We start from the raw sequence: 24,800 nt of genomic DNA, 5'->3' as shown, positions 1-24,800 counted from the left end.
ATTCTGGCACCTCAGGCATCAGATCCACCATTTAAGGTGGAATGGGAAAATTCAAGCAAGAAGCTGGCCAATAGCTGACTTCAGCTTCACATCACCGAAGAAGTAGTGGTAGGCGATAATGAATAATTGTCAGATCTCCCCTCTTTCAAAATATATCATTCCCTAAATTTAAAGACTCGCAGTGAGGTTGCTGAACTTTACCCTCCTCTGCAATCACTGCAGTCTGGCAGGGTTGCCCACAGCGTACTGCTAGTAGCTGTTAATGAAGTAATGTTAATTTGAGGGTTGTCGCATTTTCTAGGGGAAGATTTCAATCACTACCCCTTTTAGCTCAGTTCCAAGGGGCAAGGTGACACTCGCCAAGGGGTAGGGGTGAAAATAAGAACTGGAACTGGGCCTGAGTTTCTCTCTCAATATAGACTTCAGACTACAACCAGAGCATGAGATGCCAGGGGAGGCGAGGGGTCAAATGAATGACAAAGCATCTCTCTTTCAAAATGTCTATTTTGGATTAATAGGATTTCATTTATTATGATTTTTTAGGGGAAATAAAAAGTTAGTTAACATATCAAGAGGCACCAGCAAATGATCTAACATTGCATATAGTGAGTAACTAAATAGATGCAAAAATTTGTGTCTGGTGAGCTTATGATTGTAGGAAAAGCCTTGAATTGGTATAGAACCTTTACATCATGTGGGGGATCTTTAACAAGGTTCTTTACATTCATGCATTCATTTACAAAAATGGTTCTTTGAGAGTCCTCCAGCACAATATCCTTAAGGAACCCAAAGTGGTTCCTCGAAGATGTCTCTAACCCATTTTTGATAAATTTTTTGTTACATTTATGGCACTGTTTTTATGTGTGGGGGATGTGTGCACATTTGTGTGCGTGTTACAGGTGTGATTCTGCTGCTGTTGGATCGTTTGAGGAAGCTCAGATGGGAGCAGATGTGGAGACTGACAGCAGAGAGGGAGCTGATGAGCATGCTGTCAACATCACTAGCAGATCAGGTACAAACACACATACATCCACACACACAGTTGGGGCTGCTGAGCATATTCATGAGTACAACAGGTACAGCAGAGTCTCTTTCACTTCCTTACGTCCAGTTCATGTGAAGAAATATGTTGACATTCAGCGTACGCTATTGAAGTGCATTCTAATTGTACTGTTCATTAGATAAAACCAAGTAAATGATTTCTCTTTAAGACCTAAAGCCTCTGTTAGAAGCCTTTATTCTCCTGCTGTGATATTCCTGCTGACTCCACAGTCTCATTGGATTACCATTCACCAACCCCATGTCATCACCCCTTTATCACTGCTTTCATTATCTAGATTATAGCTGTTAATGCAGGCAATTAAATATGGAAAGTCGAGCGATGCAGTGTCTTTAGGAGGCCTTTTATTTTACAGCCGCCTTATATCGAATGAGACTGGTCCATTTCAGTCATGTTCACAGATGCCTTGGGTTGTTTGTATCTGATGTAACAGAATGTAAGGCTTGGTGTTGTGCTTTGCAGGATATCTTCAATGCTGTGATCAAACAGAACCCCTTCCTGGTTCACCAGCTGCCCTGCTTCTGGAACGTCCAGCTGTCTGATCACACTCGCTCTGAGAAGTGCTACAAAGATGTGTCCGACCTCAAGGTGAGTGGAAAGAGAGTGAGAGATGGAAAGGATGGTGGAAATATTAGAGTGATAGAGCAAGAGAGAAAACGTTTGTGTAAAAAAAAGTTTCACTCCATTTTACCTTCTTGCTGTTACTGCTATTCTGTTTAGATAGAGTAACAATAGTGTTGGACACTGCATCAATTAAAAATACGCACCAAGCCAAAACAACAGCAGTACACCATGCAAAATGTGCAGTAAGGTAAATAAGATCTATTCATGATGAAGGTCAGTAGCACACCAGTGTCTTTTTAAAAGTGTTTTTTTTCCTAGGCAGGGGTCAATCAAAATAAATATGTAAATGAGGTCATTACATATTAAAGACCCAAGTTCCATCTGGCTGCCAAAGTAGATACAATGAAAGAAACAGAAAACAAAGAAATCCAAAATTTTCACAAAAGCTATGAATTATGTGGGAGGCAGTGCTGGCAAATAATAGTAATTCTTTGAAGTAGTAATTTCTTTGAATGAACTACTACTACTGTAAAGATGCAGCAAAATTTAATCAGTAGAAAAAGATACAGGAGTTAACCGTGGAATATATAAACTCTGCTGCAGAACATTTAACACAAACTGTTACCCACTGTCAAAAATGGGGCAGGAAGAAAAAAAGAAATGTGAAAGGAAAAGGTTCCAGATTAGTAGGAGTCTCAGAGCCCAAACATATCAAATCATTTAACTTTTAATTAAGAAACTTTATCAGAAAATGTTGTTGATAGTTGAAAAAAATATGTACAAAATGAGTAAGAATTGTTAAGATTTTCACACAATTAACAATCATATTGATATGCTGAAATTAATTACAATGCAAGCCACTATAGCTATATTGTGTTTGACTTGAACTCAGAATTGAACTTTCTCATATGAAATTAAAAGTCCACTTGTAATTATTACATTTCAATTAGTAAAAACTTATTTTCACCAGTAAGGAATGAAAAATGTCATTTTCACTTGTGTAAATTGAACTCCTTTGTCAAATACATGGTATGTTAAAGCTAAAACTGCTTGCAGTAGCCTCAGTTCATACATGTAGTTTGAATCTCAACATGTCAGATTATTCTTCACTTCTTTGGATTATAGGCTAAACCTACTCTCCATACACAGTGGGGGATTCACCAAACATTTGATCAGGATCAAATAAGTTGGGGTGGCATCTCTACTAGGTGCTAACATTAGCAGTGTAGGCTCCAAAAATGCAACGTTCAACAATTTTGTCTGAAAACCCCTGACAGACCACAAGAAACAAATCTTTGTTTGTAGTGGGCTGTAGTAGTCGATTCTATGTAGATTAGAAGCTACTAAAGACAATATCAGATCATTATAAACAGCCAGAGAAGAACATAATTGAGCCCTTTGTTAACAGTGAGGAGTGGACCAGACTGACTCAGCCCCCTGTTCGTTTACCAAATTCTGGTTAATTAAACTATAGAACAGGGTCATCTTGGAGCTGCTGAAGTGTTTTGTTTAAGACTCATGGCAGTTCCTCTTTTGCAGTGTAGCTTAAACCAAAACTCACTTGCTCCAGCATGGTCCAACCACTAGGTGGGTCTGTGATTTAAATGTAAGCTACCAAATGATTAATTTGTTTCTGTCTGATTGGACAGGTGATCCACTGGAACTCTCCTAAGAAGCTGCGGGTGAAGAACAAGCATGTGGAGTTCTTCAGGAACCTTTATCTGACCTTCCTGGAGTATGATGGAAACCTGTTGAGGAGGGAGCTGTTTGGCTGCCCGAGCGAGACTGACCACAACAGTGAAAATGTAGGTACAGGTCAACATGTTCACATGTTGGAGAACATTGAAGAATACTGTTTCTACAAGCAGCTTTGCTGTTCGAAACCCCATGTAAAACCCACAGGAGTATATCTTTGTACCTTATCTTGCTTTCACCACCTTTTGTGACCGTGAATGAAGAACCACTAGAAGTCATTTAAAACCGGGAAAATCTCTTCTTTTGTGGAAAAACTGTGGAGTAAATCTTTAATGATGTGCAATAGCAAATATCATAACAAAACTCAAATAGTTTAACATATTTGAGTAAAAACTCCCAGCCAAGATTTAGTAAACAGTTACAACCTCAGAATCCACAGCAGCTGCAATAATGCCTGGCACAGTAGTGTACATGTAGGTCACGCAGCAGAAAGTCTTAACACAGTGCAGTCTCCAGCATGTGTCAGTAAATGCATTCTTTCATGCTGTCTGACTGTTTTCTCAGCTCCAGAAGACTCTGCTGGAGCTTGATGAAGACGACCCATGTTACGAGTTCCGACGGGAGCGTTTCACCGTTCACCGCACACACCTCTACTTCTTGCATTATGAGTACGAGCCCAGCGCTGACCAGAGTGACGTCACCCTGGTGGCCCAGCTCTCTATGGACAGGTATGAGGAAACCAAAATCACTTGGTGTAGGTTTGTACTTTGAAAGCCTGAACTCTTTAATGCTGTACAATTCCAAACAATATCTTTAATATTTATGTTATTCAGATTACCTCCCTATATAGGCCAAATAAAATTAAAGCTTTCAAAAAAGTTCCTGCTCACGAAGATTTTCATGGGAAAATGTAATGATATGCCCCATGGGTGGAGGTATAAATACACTGTGTGCACAATTATTAGGCAAGTGAGTTTTTTGAACATATTACCATTTTTAGGCATATTTTCTAACTCCAAGCTGGATAAACTTGAAAGCTTAATGGATTTAAGCATAGCAGGTGATGTGTATCTGTGTAATGAGGGAGGGTGTGGCCTAAGGAGGTCAACACCCTATATCAAGGTGTGCATAATTATTAGGCAGCTTTTTTCTTTAGGCAAACTGGGCCAAAAAAGAGATTGAACTGACTCTGAAAAGTCAAAAATTACCAAAAGTCTCTCAGAGGGATGCAGCAGTCTTGAAATTGCTAAGATATTGGGGCGTGATCACAGAACCATCAATTGTTTTGTTGCAAATAGTCAACAGGGTCGCAAGAAACGTGCTGAGAAAAAAAGATGCAAAATAACTGCCAAGGATTTGAGAAGAATCAAGCGTGAAGCTGCCAGGAACCCATTATCTTCCAGTTCTGTCATATTCCAGAACTGCAACCTAGCTGGAGTATCAAGAAGTACAAGATGTTCAGTGCTCATAGAGACATGGCCAAGGTAAGGAAGGCTGAAACCCGACCACCACTGAACAAGACACATAAGCTGAAGTATCCAGACTGGTCCAAGAGGAATCTGAAGAAAGATTTTTCAAAGGTTTTATGGACTGATGAAATGAGAGTGACTCTTGACGGACCAGATGGATGGGCCTGTGGCTGGATCAGTAACGGGACAGAGCTCCACTTCGACTCAGACGCCAGCAAGGTGGAGGTGGGGTACTGGTATTGGCTGCTTTTATTAAAGATGAGCTGGTTGGACCTTTTCAGGTTGAAGATGGGCTCAAAATCAACTCCCAAGCCTACTGACAGTTTTTAGAAGACACTTTCTTTAAGCAGTGGTACAGGAAGAAGTCTGCATCTTTCAAAAAGACAATGATTTTTATGCAGGACATGCTCCATCACATGCATCCAAGTACTCCTCTGCATGGCTAGCCAGTAAAGGCATTAAAGATGAAAAACTTATGACGTGGCCCCCTTCCTCACCTGACCTGAACCCACCTGAGAACTTGTGGGTAATTCTTAAACGGGAGATTTACAGTGAAGGAAAACAGTACACCTCTCTGAACAGGGTCTGGGAGGCTGTGGTTGCTGCTGCACAAAAAGTTGATGGAATCCAATCCATGAATGGAAGGCTTATCACTGTTATTGAAAAGAAGGGTGGCTATATTGGTCACTAATTTTTTTTATTATTATTATTTCTCAGAAATGTTCATTGGAAAGCTTTGAGTTGTTTGTTTATAATTCTCACTTGAACAGATGAAAATAAGGTCAGATGGGAAAATGTGTGTTTTTCATTTAGCTGCGTAATAATTCTGCACCATTATAGTTGCCCAATAAATGTGTACATATAGATATTCTCCTTAGAAAGCCAAAACCTCACTTTTACTTTCTGAAACATTCATGTTTGAGGTTTATTAACATTTTGGATTAACCGAGAGCACTGTAGTTGGTCATTAATAAAAATAATCCTCAAAAATAAGACTTGCCTAATAATTGTGCACACATTGTACAGTGATGAACACTGTCCACTTCATTACTTTAGAGGTGGAAGAACTGTGACATTAGTTTTCTTCATTATTTGCTGATTTTATCTTCATCTGATCTGAAAGCTGTCAAATAGAATCCTTATTTCAGCACTAGATTAGGTTATGTAAATGTTAAGCCCAGCATTATTTGTGTGTCTCAGGACTAACGTTGCCATTTAGGAAAAAAAACATTTTATGAGGGTTTAAAATATTATTTGATTAATACCATAAATCACTTGTACATTTGCCTCATCCTCACAATAAGAGGCTGTCAGGGAAGATTCATTTAGTATCCTTTATGAGAGCTGAGAGAGGTTTATTATTATTTTCTTTTATTATCTGCCTCAGTTATTATAGAGTTTTAAGACTTGCCCATTCAATTGGAAATCTCTCTTGAAAACTCATTGGAAATCTCTTTGGAAGACTCCCTGGATTCTTCTGTATCTTTGAGCTTAAGACTGTGAAGGTCGTAATGATTTTTTGATGAGTAAGTAGACGTATTGTCTTTATTGACTTCAACTGTTCCAAGCGTTCAGTGGCCTGATGAAAGCCTATGGTTGCTAATAAGCACCATTTCAATAGTGTGTGGAAGGTTTCTACTTCAGAGCCTTTGTTTGTTTGTATTGTTTACAACAGGAAAGCAGAAACTTCTGACGGCTCGTATTGATAGCCCTCAGGACAACAAGTTGGAAAGGCAACACAGATTAAGCCTTGTTGCTTCAATAAACAGCTCAGCAACATAGTAGCTCATTTCCACTTTAACAGAAAGTGGTTTTGCTGTTTGTCTACTGCAGGCTGCAGATGCTGGAGGCCATCTGTAAACACTGGGAGGGCCCCATCAGTCTGGCTCTTTACCTGTCTGATGCTGAAGCCCAGCAGTTCTTGCGCTACGCTCAGGGCTCCGAGGTGCTCATGAGCAGGAGCAACGTGGGATACCATATCGTCTATAAGGAAGGCCAGTTCTACCCGGTTAACCTGCTGCGCAACGTCGCCATGAGACAGGTCAACACCCCCTACATGTTCCTGTCTGACATCGACTTCTTACCCATGTATGGACTCTACGAGTACCTCAGGTAAGATTGCCCCCTACAGGAAAGGGATAGCAGGGAATAGTTAAATTACTAAGCATTGCAAGAAATAGCTGGGTGCCCTGAATGTTCTTAATGCTTCTTAGAAGAGCTGAGGCTTTCCTAGAGTTCCCAGAAATTATGCAATATGTACAGAACTGTGCAGAGACCACCCTTCATTTATTTAATTTACAGTCAATGTTATTCATTTTAGGAGATATTTCTGAGGAAATTAAATCAACTGAATCCAAAACTGGAGTTAAAAAATTTGTGAAAGTTGTAGAGAGAATGACTCCTAAAAATTGTGCAAGACCTGGTAGACCACCAAAACTCACAATTGCATAAATATTACTTAAAGCTTTATCTTTAAGAGAAAGGAGAAAATCAAGCTCCACTCTTGCTTCAAATCTGAAAAAATCCACAGGTGTTTCTGTCCATCTGTGGTGTGTGGAGAGTAAGAGAGCTGGATGTAAGCGCAAGTAAACTTTAACGAACAAGACAAACTAGCAGAAACGCTAAGTATGACAACAGCTCACAAACCACAAAGCTTTAAACTAAGAAACACACTGAGCAGAGCAAACCAATCGTAGGGCAGGCACACAATTACAACATGCAACCAAGTAACATAGACTACACAACCATGGACTGAAACAAAGGGCTTGATATAGCTTCTAACAATAGGGAACGCCTGGGTGAGGGAGGAGACAGGGACTAGAAAAATCCTAATAGGGAAGGCAGAAAAGGGGGCAGAGCAAGGAACCAAAACAAAACACAAGTACATGAACAAACAATCAATAGGCACGTGGCTACAACACAAGGGAACAAACAGACACACACGCACGCACACACAGAGAGACAATGTGGAAACAGTAACATCATCATTCCACTGTGAGAAGACAGCTCAACACTGTGGATCTGAAAGGATGTGTATCTGTCAAGAAGCCATTACTAAGAAAAGCAAATAGACAAAAAATAAGCAAATTCGCATTTGTGTATTGAAACTGGACATCTGACTTGTGCAGCAAGGTTTATGGTCTGATGAGTCTAACTTTTAAATTGGCATTACTCGGATTGTGAGAAGCAGTAAAATACAACCAACTGACTGACTGAACTTCGGAGGTGTGAAAACATATCCCTTCAGGTTTCTCTGAAAAACTGAAAGCATGTCTCCTGAAAAGAATGTAAGCTGTAATAAAGGCAAAAGTGGACACACTACGTGCTGAAAAAAAATATTTTATATTAGCTTCTTAATAATTTTTTTGTTAAAAATATATTTTCTCAGTTTGAAAAATTAATAACGTACTTAAAGACCAGAGCATCTCAACTAATCACATTTCCAGATGAATGATTCTGTGGATGTTTTTATGAATCAAGGTTTTCATATAATCAAAGTGTGAAAAGACTAGGTCAAAACAATCCAAGTCAGAATTTAACCATGTAACAGTTTTAAGTCATCAATTTGTTTTTGATATATTGCAAGGCATATTACAATCACAATATGTCCAAATTGCACAGCCCTACTTCATAATTAGTATCTGAACCACATATGATAACCATTTTGCAGGAAGTCTGTGGTGCAGCTGGACATGGCTAACACTAAGAAGGCTCTGGTGGTGCCTGCGTTTGAAACGCTGCGTTACCGGCTGTCCTACCCTAAATCCAAGGCTGAGCTTCTGTCCCAGCTCGACATGGGAACGCTGTTCACCTTCAGGTAAACTATAGGTTAAGGCATGTCTGTTGTGTTCACAGCCATGAGTGAATGGACTTACTGGGGATGGGTTGTCCTTGAGGATGCAGTAATGTCAATTGTACTCTAGGACAGTGATTCCCAACCCGGTCTTAGGAGCCCTCCTAGAAGGTACACATTTTGCTCCAAGACATATAGATAAGGGAAAAATCTGGACCTTCTGATGGCCCTCAGGACTGAGTTAGGAACTACTTCTCTAGAGAACAGAATTCGACCGTGCATCTGACAGTACATGTAAACCTTAGTAACTGTAATTATTTGGTTAAATTGCATGAATTACCTTATCAGTTTCCCAGCAATTTTGGAGCTAGATCATGGTAAACATAACCATCCACACAATGTGCAGTAACCCTGCCATCTGTAGCCTGTATTGTGTTTTAGCTGATCCAGTTCCATTCAGTTCAGTACAGACTGGTTAAATTGGCAGTTGCTTTGCCCAAAAAATTTAACTAATGTCTATTAATCTTAATTTTAGAATGAATAACCAAACACTTCATTATATCAATGAGGAACTGCAATTGTAAGATTTATTTGACTGAGTTACAAATCATGACCAAGGAAGGTAGAACATCTCAACTGGTCATTTGTAGGCTAGGCCTGGATGATATTTTTTTTGCCTATAAACTGATGTAATGAAAATCTGTGATTAAAATCACATAATATTATAAATGTAAGTGACTCAGCACCTTTTGGTAATAATTATTTTACCTCCTGTTGTGAAAGTTATAAATGCCCCCCCCACACACACACACACGCCACCCCCAGTGGAGAAACTTCAGACTGCCAAATGGCAGATTCTTTCAAAGAAACATTGTTAGGACTTTTATGTAAAAAAAAACCTGGTAGCTACAGATGTCTGTGGGAAACAATGAGGTATATAATTTTTATGTTCATAGTTGAACAGAAAATGCTAAGGATTTTATTCAGATGATATGTCACACTAATGGGAAACTTGCTACAGAGACAGTGGAAAATTTGCTTCACAATAGCTTAATGTTTTATAAAAGCTGCTTCATTATCCAGTGGTTTTTAGAGTTAAAGTGAAAAAAAAACATTACATGAACATAATATTATTTAGCAAGCTGTTTACAATCAGTTACTCCTGTCTAGTTCTCTATCAGTTCCCTTTCTCATTATAGCAAACGACACACGCATCATCATTGAGTTCCTTGTCAATCATCACTGATATCTACATCGCCTTTTGAAACACTTCTATCACCCAAGAATAGCTCAACTAGTTTGCGCTGAAGTCCCTGTGGTTACTGAACAATAAGCCATAGTATGTAATAAACCTGGGATCTTAAGGGCTTAAAAGCTGTTTCAGTAAACCATCTCAAACAAGAAAAGTTCATTTATGATCTGTGGTTTTATGTGAAAGTAATTGGACTCATTAATTGGTACTGGCTGAGTTGATTTTACAAATTTTTAATCTTACCTACATGCTTTTAAATGTAGTGAGCTTAAAAAGGACAAATGTGGCTTTAATTCTGTTCTTTATTAATTTCATTAGCATTCTACACCTTCTGACCTTTACAAATCAATTCCTCAGGTATCATGTATGGACAAAAGGCCACGCTCCGACTAACTTTGCGAAATGGCGAACAGCCACAACGCCATACAGAGTGCAGTGGGAGGCGGACTTTGAGCCGTATGTGATGGTGAGGAGAGACTGTCCTGAGTATGACCGCAGATTTGTGGGATTCGGCTGGAACAAAGTAGCCCACATTATGGAGCTGGACGCACAGGTAACTTACTTGACCTGAACTTTATGCTCACTTATTTGAATAAGCCAAAGAAATTTTGCTGAAGACTTAGAGCAGGGCTCAGACAGGCAATTAAAAAAAAACTGAGCAGACACAATATATTAATTTTGTCGATTCTTGTCTTCAAACACCAGCATAATATTCTCAAATCAGTTATATAACTGATTATAGTTTTTACTTGACTTATCTCTTTAAGTGCCCATCTAGTCTGAGTCAGATAGCTAAGCTATTTTTCTTGTTAGTGCAGCACAACAACAATCAGGCTTGGTTATCTGTCTAAATCCTGTTTCACACATATGCCTTGCTTTTCATTTCAGTGCTCATATTAACAGGTCAGAGTTTTCACACAGCCTCCACAAGCAGAGTGGCAGTGCATACCAGATGCAGCATAGAAGCCATGGATCATTTAGAAAATAGCCAAGGTTTCTATTTTGTATGCCATGCAGCAAAAAAGTAGGTCTATTGGGAAAATCATCCAATAACAAATCAGAAAGCTGTCAAGTAAATATGCACCATACTCTGTTTTTATTGAGTAAAGACACTGATTTGACTGAATGGAAAAAGGATGACTATAGAACATGCTTGCAAATGCTGGATGTGTGTATGGCCACTGCATGCAAGATGCTGTAGAATGCTTATGGGTAAAACAGACCTAATGTGTAACTTAATGCAGTATTATGTTTAGAAAGCATTTATAGTAAACTCAGTTTGCCTTGCATGTTTTCCATGAACTGTGTAAGAGGTTAAAACAGAACAAGCAATTAGTGGATAAGCTACGAACACCCTATATAATTGTACATTAAGCATAAGATGTGATCTTGATCCAACTAAATTTAGAAGGTCAGACTAGTGGGTTACATCTAAGAAACAGTAAATAATAGCTAGATGAATGGACCAAACAAGCTTCATCAGAAACATTTATTAGTTTGTTATATAAACTAACATTATTGTCCTTATGCTGGGTTCACATGAACTGACCATGAAAATCCAGTGAGAGCAACAGTTGCTGCATGTTCCAACCTGTGAGTGTGTTACATACACAGTGAATGGTTCCTACTCTTCCATGATAGTAGCTTCTCACTCTCACTCACGTTCAGGTCCAACTGTGTACCTTAAATAAGGTTTTCATAACATAATGTTTGTAACAGGGAAATTCCACCTCCGCATTTAACCCATCCGTGAAGTGAAACAACACATACACACACTAGGGGGCAGTGAGCACACTTGCCCGGAGCGGTGGGCAGCCCTATGCAGGGCGCCCGGGGAGCAATTGGGGGTTAGGTGTCTTGCTCAAGGACACCTCAGTCATAGGCTGTCAGCTCTGGGGATCAAACCGACGACCTTCTGGTCACAGGGCCAGCTCCCTAACCTCCAGCCCACGACTGCCCTAAAAATATGGAGCACTTCACAGATTTGTGTCATCCTTTCACAGGGGCCATGCTAATCTTCTCTGTATCGATCCCATTTTAGTATATGCGCTGCCGTAGCGAGTAGATGTACCCTTGAAGGTACCACCTCAGTGATAAGAGGCGTACTGACCCAGTGACAATTTTGTGGAGAAGCTTTCAAGGGAAACTGTATCTTTCCACTTTGTTCTTGCTTTTGTTAGTTTGCTACTCATTGATTTGGCCATAGCTGTGTGCACTGTCCAGCATGGTTTGCCAAAGGTGCTAAAAGTATTGTTGTAAAGGCCATTTAAAAATTAGCAACTGGGTTTGCATTAATGCGGTTAAAAATGAGCGGCATTAATAATTTATTGCATTAGTGCATTATTAACTTGTTAACTTTGACATCCCTATTATGTCAAATCTTAAAAAAAGTAAATCCTCCAAGTTGTCATTATTTTAAATGCATTTATTTTAAAATGTAAGACAAGTGGCACATTAAACCTTTAATACAATCAAAATGATCAAATTATTATGATGACAAGACTGCATTAATCATGCAGATGTAAAGGTGGCATTTTGCCCTAAACCTTCTGCGTCCACGTCTAAGATTATCATTTCCTCTTATTTTGAAGCAAAATTGGAATATTAGTAAACTTCTTTTTGTGCTATGTATACATAAACTGCATGAAGCTAATAACTACACTTTGTTTCAACACTCCCACAACCTAGGAGGCTTCTGCACCAATTAAATGACACTGCTGCACATCTTGCATGCCAAATGGTCATGAGAACATTGTGTGGGTTAATGGAGCACATTGAAATGATTTATTTGATTAATTAAAATAGATCAAGAAATAATTAATTCAGATTTTAATCTGCAGTGTTTAATACATTCCTTATTCTGGCCCACTTTGTTGACAATACTGTAATCAATCCTCTTCTTGCTTATGTTTTATTTTCTTTACCTTGGCCAGCTACTTAGAGCCCTGAGTATTTATCTCTGGTCTGTATGCATTTGCATCACTAGGAAAAATAATCCAGATACACCAAAATGAAATGTAGATCACACAGTATCTCTCTGTGTAACAGTGTTTTTCTGCACCATTTACCTCAGGTTTTATCAGTGAGGAGCCCTCAGGGCTTTCTAAGCCTTCAGAGAAGGCCTATTGATTTCCAAGAAATATATAACAGTATTTTTTACTTCATTTTTATTTAATACAGTCTTTATGCTTAATGCATGTAAATGCTGCAAGCATTTTAGTACTGCGCTTATTACGTTGTTAAGTTTTGGTAGGAAACAAAATGTGTGTGATTTTGAAATGAAATGTTTTCTTGTAATATCTTGGTACATACAGCCAAGCAAGCCTCCCCATTGGTTAGGCCTTCAGGAGCTGGATAGAAGGCTTCACACACTAGATTAACCACCACCATAATTAGGAGGTGACAGTGGAATCAACCAATTACGTTTTGAGTTCCAATTGGTGGGACAAATTTTGTGAGAAGAACACATCACTCTGGACCTATTGGAAGTCTTGGATACATCACTGACTGAGAAAACATGTTGATGTCTAACCAAGTTTCAGTCAGTTGTTAGAAACTGAAAAAAGTGGTTGCTCTTTGCTGGAGCACTTTACTGAGTCACTGTAAAAGTGTTACACACAATGTAAAAGGTATGTTATTGTCTAAAAATATAAAAGTATGCAATATTTTGTACAAGTTTCAAATGTCCACGATTATTATAGAATGGCCAAAAATGTTCATTATTAGCATTTGCTTACTCACACTGGGGATTAGAAAAACTTAACAAAAATATTAAGTTAAGTTTTTTGTTTTATGTCCATGTTTTTGATATTTATGGCCCTAACTAGAACCCTAGTAATAGTCACAGTTCATCCTGTGGTTTTTATGATTGATGTTGAGACAAGTACAGCATTAGAACTTTCTGTCAGTGTTATGGAATAGTTGTCCGTTCATATGTCATATAATAACAGAGGTCCTAAATCAGCGCAGATCAATAGGAGTCATAAAAGTAATATTTAAAAATTGCAGTCTATGGAATGAATGGATTCACATCTGATTCTTAAAACTGTCATAGTACAACAAAACGAGCATTGATTTGAGCCGCAATTGGTCAGTCAGTTTCTGCATATTATTTACATGAAATATCTTAATGTATTCATGTATGAGCCAAAAGTAAAGGAATCTCATACCCAGTTAGTCAGTTAGTTATTATCCTTGATTAAGTTTTTATTTATGGCATTTGGCTGATGCTCTTATCCAGAGCGACTTACAATTTGATCATTAATATTACTAATGATTTTGATTATTTAACCGCAAACAAGCATTTTTTCTGGTTGTTATATGTTCACTTCACTTCACTTTTGACCAAACAGAAGTTTGACTGTGCTAAAACGCCAAAGGTAAACAAGTCCGTTGTGTCTGTATAATAAGGGCTGATGTCATTTTGATGACATGATAGCTTTTATTATTTATTAAGCTCATTTTCTGGTTTCCTTTCACAGGAATATGAGTTTGTGGTTCTGCCGAACGCCTACATGATCCACATGCCTCATGCGCCCAGCTTCGACATCACCAAGTTCCGCTCGAACGAACAGTACCGTGTTTGCCTCAAGACTCTGAAAGAGGAGTTTCAGCAGAACATGTCCCGACGCTACGGCTTCGCTGCACTTAAATACATGACCGCAGAGAACAACAGCTAGCAGCCTCTATTCTGCTGAAACTTAGCAGGCATTGCTTCTGAGTTAAAATAGTGATGGACACTAAGTGATGGCTTCAGAACAGAGCGGCTGGTACGCTCCGGACAAAACAGAAACTGCAGAGGGATGAGTGACTTTTTATGCACATAACTCCGTCCACACCTCCGGCCAGATGGATTTACATGGGAAAGAGTTAATGGTTAATCCAGTAACCTGCTTTAAACCGGAAATTTGCCTCTGATATGTATACATTTTCTTTATTTTTTCTTTTGTCTCAGCACGATTTACTAATAGCAGAACAACTTCAAAACAAATTTCAATATTGTTTTATTACTTTTAGGTCATCTTTTAGCTTGTTTGGAAGGATTTATGTTCTCAGTGTAATATCTCCTTAATTTGTGCAAAGTTAATAAATTAATCAGATTACAAAAATGAGGGTGTTAGAATGGAGATATTTACACTGGTATAAACCAAATTTGAATATATGAAATGGTAAAAAGACTTTAAAATCTATGTTCCAACCTTAAATGTAAAATGAGAGTGAAATACAGTCACAGAATCAGTTCAGCAGCCAGGCTTTCAGCATCCAGTGCAACAAAAGTTTGAAAATAACCCACATGAGATTAGAAACCTGAATTGGACTGACTCAGATGAATCAGCTGTAGATACAGGAACCATTGTGGTCATTAATTAGTTAGTGCCATTAATTCACTCACAAAATGAAGACTGAAGGTGGCTTATATGTTCATACATAAAGTGGGTAGAAGAGCAGCAAACTGTTTTTTTTCTTTGTCTTTGACAGTGCAGATTATTCAGTATATTTGGATCTCTTCTCCTTGAAAATATCATGCTGTACTTTACTGTTATGGTGAAAACGACATTATGGCACTAAATGAAGGGCTGCAAGCGGTTCCTTTGAGTCATGAAAAATTCCAGAATAATGATGTTAAAATGAATATGTTTATTTTGATAATAAAAACATCTGGACACACATCACTGTCTTTGATCTTCAGGTGTGCCTGTGTACACTACCATGCATACCATACATTGTTGTTTTTATCTTTTTTTTAATGCGTCATCTGCATGAGCAAGCTAGGCCTACACAACCGTGTTCATTTATAGTCTGATGTGTAAAAGGCTGAGTCATGTTCCACTTGGAGCAGCCAAATCTTCCAGGCTGTGGCAGAATTGGGTAACGAGAAAAGAAATCCAGTCACTAGCTGTCATTGCTTCTTATAAGTAGACTCAAAATGACCCTCCACGAAAATATCACTCCTCCAACGCTCGTCCTGTAAATGCAAAACATTTATGTAGGGGAAAAGTCCCATATAAGATCACGTACCCTGTAAGGCTGTTGCACTTTTTTATTGTTCAATATTTTTTAAAATGCTAAAAATACTTGAATATGAATGTTGAATTTCATCCAATAAACACACAGATTGTGTGTCATTGTGAGTTTTGAGCAGATATAATTAATTTGGTTTGAAATACACTATATGGCCCTGACCATCATACCTATTTAAGCTTGTTAGACCGCCCATTCCAAGACCATGGACATTAATATGGAGTTAGCCCACCTCCCCACCCTTTGCAGCAATAACAGCCTGTACTTTTCTGGGAAGACTTTCCACAGGAATTTGGAGTGTGAGTGTATGTATGTGGGAATTTGAGCCCATTCAGAAAAGAGAATTTGTGAGATCAGCCACTGATATTGGACAAGATAGCCTTGCTCACCTTCAACGTTCCACTTCATCCCAAAGGTGTTCAAATCATGTCTTCATGTGCACTGCTTTGTTTTCAGGGGTGCAGCCATGCTGGAACAGTAAAGAGTCTTCCCCAAACAGTTGACACAAAGTTAAAAGCATATAATTGTTTAAAATGCCTTAGTATGCTGCAGCATTAACATTACCCTTCACTGAAACTAAGGGGCTCAATCCCTGAAAAACTGCCCGAGACCATTATTCCCCCCCTCCACCAAACTTTACGGTTGGCACAATGATTTCCAGTAGGAAGCCTTCTTCTGACATGCGCTAAACTTAGATTCATTCATCAGACAGCCAGATAGTGAAGCATTTTGCATCACTTCAGAGAACCTATTTCCACTGCTCCAGAGTTCAGCAGTGACATGCTTTACACCACTCCAGCCGACACTTGGCACTGTGCATTGGGATTTTATGCTTCTGTGTAGTCACTCAACCATGGAAACCCATTTCATGAAGTTACACACAGTTCTTGTGCTGACGTTGCTCCCAGAGACAGTCTGGAACTCTGTAATGCACACTACCTGTATATGCTTCAGTACTTGACATCCCCACACTGTGAGTTTGCGTGGTCTACCACTTTGTGGCTATGCTGTTGTTGTTCCTAGATGCTCCCATTTCACAATAATAGCACTTACAGGGGGCAGATCTAGCAGGATAGAAATTTCACAAACTGCCTTGTGTAAAGGGGTCATCCTGTGACACAGCCACGTTTAAAGTCACTGAGCTTTTCAGTAGGACACATTCTATTGCCACTGTTTGTCTATGTAGGTTGCATGTGCTTGATTTTATACCCCTGTTAACAATGGGTGTGACTAAAACACCCGGACTCAAAAATTAGGAGGAGTGTCCACATACTTTGGGCCATATAGTATAGTTCCCAGAATATGATGGGTGCTCATGAATAACATGTTCTGTAGAGCAGAATGATGAATCAACTTATACATGGATTGACACCTGCATGACCCAGAAATATCTACAACTTTGTAAAAATAAACAAAGTGAGCGTGTACAACTAACAGTACTAATAAATGTGATTAGTAGACTGAGAGAATCTTAGTCAACTAAAAGCACTATGATTAGTCAACTGGTCAGCTTAGATAGAGCAACCTGAGTTCAAATGTTCTGTTGTTCATAAAGGCATCAATTATTAAAATTAAAAGGTGCAAGTGGCTCATTTAAGCCCAGACCATAATTTCATTTTCATTGTCCGTACTTCATTCAGTATTTTTTTTTTTAATAAATCAAAATAAAGTTGCTTGAATATGTTAAAAAGTGGCTAATCTTTATTTAATTATAAGATAAATCCATATGAAAAATGACATTTCATTTTATTTAGGTGGGTTTATTGGGTGCATTCCCCCTACATTGAAAAGAAGCATGCAGTAAGGATTTAATACTCTTGATTCCAACTTCCGACCTGAGGAAGCAATTAGTTTGCTGGCTAACTAAACAGCTACTGTGTTTGTGTGGATCAGGCAAGCAAAGAAAGGGAAATTCAATCACTATGTGTGACTGTTTCATTTTAGCAGACACAAAACAGACCTTCACAAAATGTCACCACTAGAAAACTCAGCTGTTATATCCAAGAAACCTTTTCCTAGAGTTCTCAATCAGCGCTTAACCCAGGGTGCATGAATCATGAAAAAGGCCACAGCAACCACTTCCATTCCTTCTGCTGTGAAAGTCTTCTGTGTAAGTGTTATTCAGTCAATCTGAGTTTGTTAAAGAAAGCTATTCACTTTTCAGGCTGAATGGGTCTGATTGGACAGTCGTGTGGTCAGAGGGCTTTTATGCTCTGCATTTGTCACTTAAGCCTTTTACTCAATGTTTTCTTTTCTTAATTTGATTCAGTACTTTCAATTCATCCTGGTCATAGATATTACACTTACTTATACTTATATTACACTTACTTATATTACATATATAACTACAATTCTAGACCCAATGTTTTCAGTGATATAAAGCCAGTTTGGTGACTTTGGTGAAAATTATTATAATACACACTCTTTAAATAGAGATTCTTCAAGGGTTCTTTAGGAAGGGTAACTGCTATACAGACACAAACTATTTAAATGCATAAATTGTTCTTTGCATTGTTTAAAGAACCTTTTAAAGATGAAAAGCGACAAACAGGGTTCTGCTATTGTTACATGTCATAGAAACTTTCTTTCGTACCATTTCGTACCTGTTGTCTACGAATACACAAGTCCGAGTAGGAAACTGTAAAACTGTGCCCAGGAAGATGAATAGCACTGCAGATGATTCTCAAATGACTGCATGAAGTTATAACAAAGCCCTTACAGGCAGTAGTCAACCATAATTCTTAAACCTCAGCCCACTGATCTCCTTCCCTCATCTGAAAAAAAAACAGTCTAGTTCACTGTGTCCCCTCCCACAGTATTGAAAAAGTTAAGAAACCAAAAATAAGACAATAGTTCAGCCTTAAAAGGCAACAAATAAACAGCACAGAGACAGTTATCACATAAACAAAATAGATTAATTGGGTAAGCAAAATGCAAATCCTCCTTACTCATAATTGCAAACTCATACAAGCTCTGTGAGAATATGGAGATAACAGCCCGGGGTTCACATCACGACAACACGCAAAACCAAGTAGCCAGGAGCAACAGACACATTAGCGTCAGAAAAATGACCAGTAATGCTGCAAAATGCCCGTTTTCCCAAATAAACTTTCATGTAACACAAACAGTGTCAGGTGGCCAAAAGCCAGCAAATTTTAAATAACCTACCCTTTGATCAGGGCTTTTTGCTTCATATGGCTATGAATGGATCATTTGCCTTTAAATTCATCAACAATTGCTTCTCAAGCATTCTGATGGTGGTGTGCTGACTTGGGCAAACTTCCTATCTCAAAAATTTCATCTGGCCCAAGCATTAGAGCTTTTGCTCCTTGGTGGATTCTGTCATCCAGGTGTATCATGATGTAATTGCCGGAGTTGAAATACCTCTTAAAGCCTATTTTGCACCAAATTAAGCTCTGGTGTAGGTCATCCTTTGCCGATTAACTCCAACCTTTCATTAAAAGTGAATCTAGAAAGTGGTATGGATGATCATTTTACAGCGATAACCTCTTGACTAGCGGTAACGTTACTTTTGGCTTCTATGATGAACAAACAAGCTAGGTAGTTTTTTTTCACTAGCTTTGTGTCTCTGGATAGAATCTGATAGACGCTCAGTTTGAAGCGATTGTGTTTGCTCAGATATGGAAATCTGCACTAAAGAAGAAATGATTCAGAAGAAACTTTCAATTTTTTTGGTAATATTAAGTTTTGACATCCGGCCATAGTCCAGAAAGGTATGATGGTACCTGAAGCCCTGAAATAACATTTTTGTGAAAGGCTGGTAGCTCATGATCTAATGATGATCACATTTCTATGTAAATCCATTCTTCACTGGCCATTGTTGCCAAGTTGCACAAGCTTTATATGTTGGCAAAAATCCTGTTCAAGATAATGAGAAATTGTACTTTCTTGTCAAAACACACAAATTAGAGTGATAATAATTTCAAATGATATGACGATATGAAAAGAGAGAACAGGAGTAGGTTTACCATTATATTACATTATAATTTAAAATATATAATTTTTTGACAACTGAAGACAAAGAACTTTGTGCCATTCTTCTGTTACACAAGACTTCAGCTGCACCATATGGGATCTTCATTGTCATGTTTTTGCGCTTCATAATGCTCCAAATGTTTGCAGTGGGAGACAAGTCTGGACTGCAGGCAGGCTGGTCTAGCATCCACACTCTCCGATTATGCAGCCATGCTGCTGTAACATGTGCAGCATCTGGCCTGGCATCATCATGCTGAAATAAGAATGGACATCCCTGAAAACACGTTATCTAAAAGACAGCATAAGTTGCTCCAAAATGTGCATTAAGGGTGCCTTCACAGATGTGCAAGTTAACCATGCTATGGACATTAATACCTCCCATAACATGAGAGAGTCCATTATCTTAGGTTGACTCATCAGACCACAATACACATTTCCACTGTGCATCAGTCCAATTCAGACCAAGTTTGACATATGGCTTCTGGTGTGCATAGCACAGTCTTAACTTAGCATTTATAGTGGGGAGCAGTGTTTATTGATGATGTTTTTTTCCTGAGCCCACAGAAATATCTCTTTTTAATGCAGGACTGAGGGACTGAAGGCCGTGGGCATTTCTCCAGATTTTCTTTAATCTTTTGTCCTAACTTTTTTTTTGGAATTATTGTTTGGTTGAACAGGATTTCCTTCTGGCATTCTGTAATGACCGTCTACATGCAACAGTTGTCACAAAAAAGATTGAAAAAGATTGCATATGTGGGCAGGGCATGGACAGGTCTACTGAGAATGAGAATCCTGCTTATATGAAGACAATTAGACCAGACAGCAGTTCAGCATTTATACCAAACCAAAGAAAATGAAAGCTACTAATGCTGTTGGGTCTCTCTGGAGACTGTTAGGAAGGGTCTCCTTGAACAGGAAAGTTAACCCTTACAGTGACCTTGTGCACCTGCCAGTCATTTCTATTACTGTTTACCCTGTATGCTCTTACAGCCTTTCAAACACTGAATCAAGGGTCATTTAATTTTTCTCGCCAAATACTCAATTGGTCTGATACATGAATAGTTCCATCATGAAAACAGCCTCTCAACTCTAACAGACAATAATTCTTTTATGACAATACATTATATGTGTTTCTAGCCTGTTGTAAAATAATATTTGTGTGAAATGGTTCATTGTAGAGAAACTTACCAACTCCGATTTCTTTACAGCAGTGGTGATAGGAACGAGGGGTCACGATGTCTACAACAGAAATATAGCCATTTTGTTTACTATTCAGAATGACCAGTGTAAGTGTTGTGTAAATGCTCTATGTTCATAATACATAATTACTAGTCATAAACATTTCTATAAATTCTTGTGATAAATGAATAATCTGTTTAAGGTTAAAATGTCTGTGATTTGAGGTAAAGTTAGTTGTCACAGTTAAAATACAGCAAGTAAAATTTCATACATCTCGCGAGAATGTGCTGTGTTTACCGAAACTCAGAATTGGGGGAGGGTTTGTTTTTTGTTCTCATAGACTGCAGACTAGCGAACGTCTCTCACGAGGCTCTGTTATATTGTATTTAACGTCTTAATTTGGATGCCAGAGGCCAAAACGGACTATCTAAGAGACTTTCGGAACACTTTCAAAGAGTCAAGAACCTCTTTTCACAACAAGCGGCCAACGAGGTATTTGTTCTACTCGTAGAAAGTTTTGTATCATGCTAATGCTAAGCGCCATTTCATATTTGTCTATAAACGGTGTATTGTACGGTTTATTTATGTATTTTGTACTATATTCATTTAAATATATAGTTCTCACGGCGTGACAGAGTGACAAGACGTGCCCAAGAAATAAACGCCTGTTCCAAAGAACCAACCTGTGTTCGTGTTGTTGCGAAGAGAGCTACAACCAGTGAACCAACACATGCTCCTGGGTTTTTCTCTTTGGCGATGATGCTAAAATAATGGGGGGTTCTTTGGGGTCTATTTTGCCTTATAATGCCCTGCAAGTAGCCCTCTGCCATTAATGGCTTTTAAAAAATGTTTTGGGTCAACATTTTCTCTCAAAACAATGTCTCAGCATCAGGCAATGTATTCGTAACTATTTCAGGTACTTGCTATCTTTGAGGGAGCTTTTAGAGGTGGACGTCTGGTTCCTATCGCCACCACTGTGAACAATTTTGACTTTTCAATTTTGTTCAGTGTTTATTTTTCAAGTTTCTTTAGAACATTTCACACCAAACCACTCTGAACGACTGTTAACATTGTAACCACTTAATGATGCCAAAATTTTGAAACATCAGTGGACTTCCTCTTTTAATCCCTTATACTAAATTACATACTAAGGCTTACTATTCAGATATATAGAAGTATGTAATAAAACTTCGGACCCACTGGCGAGCCCTGGCCATTTAAGGGGTTAAGTGACCAGCAGGAAACAAAGAATAATGCTTAAGAGGATGTAAAAAAATATTTGACAGTTCCCTTTGATTTTACTTCATATTAGTAAAATGTGGTTGGTTAGTGTAGTGGTTAACACCTCTGCCTTCTACGCTGTAGACTAGGGTTCAATCCCCCACCTGGGTAAACACCCTACACTATACCAATAAGAGTCCTTGGGCAAGACTCCTAACACTACCTTGTGTAAAATGATCAAATTGTAAGTCGCTCTGGATAAGAGTGTCAGCCAAATGCCATAAATGTAAATGTAATATTTGACTAGGCATTGATTTCAGGCTTTACATAGTGCAGTCGCTTCTTACTCTCATGGAGATGCTACCTATACACTGATTATGAAGTACATTAGAGAACTTTCATTTTATATGTAACCTTGTCACTCTTACGGTTGTATTTGATGCGTGAAATAGGAAATGAATTATTGGCTGGGCACCCATCCCTGCATCTTTTGTGAAATGAAAAGCGAGATGAGTTTGTCTTGGAAATCAATAGGATATTGCTGCAGATCTCTCCTCAGTGTGATGATGTCTGGATTTTCATTATCAGTTGTTTACAGTTAGATGCATGGCAAGATTTTCAATGGTCTTCACCTTAAAATGCACATTTCAGTTTGTGGCAAGGTTGCAGCAGCTCTGATGTGGCTTTCGTTCTGCTTCTGAACCTCTGTGAATCATTAAAGAAGTTAATCAGTCCACTGGATCTTAGCTCGCTGCCCATCCACTTTCAGTGAGCTTTGTAATGCAATGTGATTACAGTTGACATTACCAATCAAGCAGATGATTAGCTTTCAAAGCAGACATGAAATATATTTCAAATATGCTTCGGTTTAGTGCTGCAGACATTCACAGCTGCCTGATTGCTTTTTCTAGTGTTTCAGGGACACAGTCCAGTACATAGGATCATAGAATGACTTATTTTCAGGCAGATTGACAGGAAAGTTCTGCATTTTGAGGCCATAGCTTACAACAGATTCATGTAGCTTACAAAGGCCTCCCTCAGTATAATGGTGACATTTGGAGAAATCTCATTCACCCTAATGAGAAATTGTAGTGCACAAGATTCTTGTCAAAATACAGAAATGTATTGTCATTAAATTAAGTGTTATTGTGTTATTAAATTAAATGTATTATTAATTTCAAATAATATATACATTGTATGCAAAAATGTGAGCACCACTAGTCAAATGACATGTTTTGTTGGTTGTGTAAGTGAAAATAAGTTACACATCCATTCATCTGCTGGGAAAAGTATAAAACATTAAATGTGGCCTGTGCAAAAGTTATGGCACATAATATTTAGTCTTTGTTTCTCCATAATGTTAAACTCAGCAAATAAATGGAAATTGTGCCCTAATGAACCAAACACTGAACTTTATTTCCTGTAGAAAATAAACTTCTCTTAGAAAACCAACAACAAGTGTCATATGACCAAAGGCTTACAAATTTTTGCATACGACTATACACATGTGAAAGGTCACACTGTTAAGATTGGGTGTAGTTTTTAAGTCTTGCAATCAAGCTAATGTTAGCATGGTGGCAAATTCATCATTCTGATTCATGATTCATCATAGCATTTTAAACTGGAAACAACGTTTTGTAGCCATTCTAAAATCATTAGGCTGAATCATGGATGGATTACAATGTTCTATTGGCTCCAGTGCCCAGGAGCCTCTACCTGCAAGGGGCTTCAAAGCACAAGGCTCAACACTTTGATGATCAAATAGCTCTTGAATGTGTATAAATAATTAAATAGATAAAGTAAACAAAGTGAAATGTCATCTGTTCTCAGGTCTCCAAAGTTCTAAATTATATTTAGAGATTTTGTTTTTGATTGAAACAGAAATAAAATTCAGATCTTACACAAAAATCTTCAGATCATCACGAAAGCACATCCGTGTCTGATATAGGTCATTGAATAATGCTAATAAAACTGATAGCCAGTAATACTCAAAGTGGACACATATAAACAACATTGTGTTTAATCTCAATCCTCAGGTCTTGTTATTGTATTTTTTTAATTTTGGATTATTGTTTGAGTCTTTGGCCTCCAAAGACTCCAAATACACTCTAAAGTCTGTGATCCTTCCCTGGAATGAATGGAATTTTGGCCAACCTTTTGTAAAGCTTGTCCAAAGTTTGTAACAGAATTCTATGTACATACCTTAATTTAGTTTAGGACTTTTTAAGACCAGAATTTCCTACTGGGTCGGTGGATTAGTGGGAAGTGCCTAAATTGTGGGGAGGAAGGGTTCAGAAGAAACGGCATGGACATCTGTAATGGAGTGGAATGCATCTTTGAGATGGAAATTTTCTGTAAATGACAGCTTTGTGTACCAGTACTTTGATTGAGAAATAAGACATTTATGTAGAAAGAGTGGAAACAATAATAACAATAATATTGACAAAGCTTTTGTGTTTACATGTTGGTGGTAGGCAGTTAAGGGCAAACAGATATGCCTTTGTTAACATAGGAGAGCAACAGAACGTTCTACCACCTCCAGTTGCAATG

At 38.3% G+C, this 24,800-nt stretch overlaps 1 protein-coding gene and 1 pseudogene across 1 annotated transcript in view; one reads left to right on the top strand and one right to left on the bottom strand.

Annotated features, from left to right (window-relative positions):
- LOC108425356 (LARGE xylosyl- and glucuronyltransferase 1-like) overlaps positions 1 to 15,502 on the top strand; it is a 73,447-nt gene extending 57,945 nt beyond the window's left edge. The window contains exons 8-15 of the mRNA XM_017693947.2: positions 900 to 1,012; positions 1,523 to 1,648; positions 3,274 to 3,429; positions 3,884 to 4,047; positions 6,622 to 6,900; positions 8,459 to 8,605; positions 10,191 to 10,386; positions 14,315 to 15,502. Of these exons, the coding sequence (XP_017549436.1) occupies positions 900 to 1,012; positions 1,523 to 1,648; positions 3,274 to 3,429; positions 3,884 to 4,047; positions 6,622 to 6,900; positions 8,459 to 8,605; positions 10,191 to 10,386; positions 14,315 to 14,512 (1,379 nt within the window). The 3' untranslated portion in view covers positions 14,513 to 15,502. The remainder of the gene's footprint in view (positions 1 to 899; positions 1,013 to 1,522; positions 1,649 to 3,273; positions 3,430 to 3,883; positions 4,048 to 6,621; positions 6,901 to 8,458; positions 8,606 to 10,190; positions 10,387 to 14,314) is intronic.
- On the bottom strand, positions 11,794 to 11,894 carry LOC119264473 (annotated as a pseudogene).
- Positions 15,503 to 24,800: the final 9,298 nt, after the last annotated feature.

Source organism: Pygocentrus nattereri, chromosome 1 (assembly GCF_015220715.1).
Source record: "Pygocentrus nattereri isolate fPygNat1 chromosome 1, fPygNat1.pri, whole genome shotgun sequence".
NCBI lineage: Eukaryota > Metazoa > Chordata > Actinopteri > Characiformes > Serrasalmidae > Pygocentrus > Pygocentrus nattereri.
Note: the sequence above shows the minus strand (reverse complement) of the source record. Positions and strands in the feature narration are given on the sequence as shown.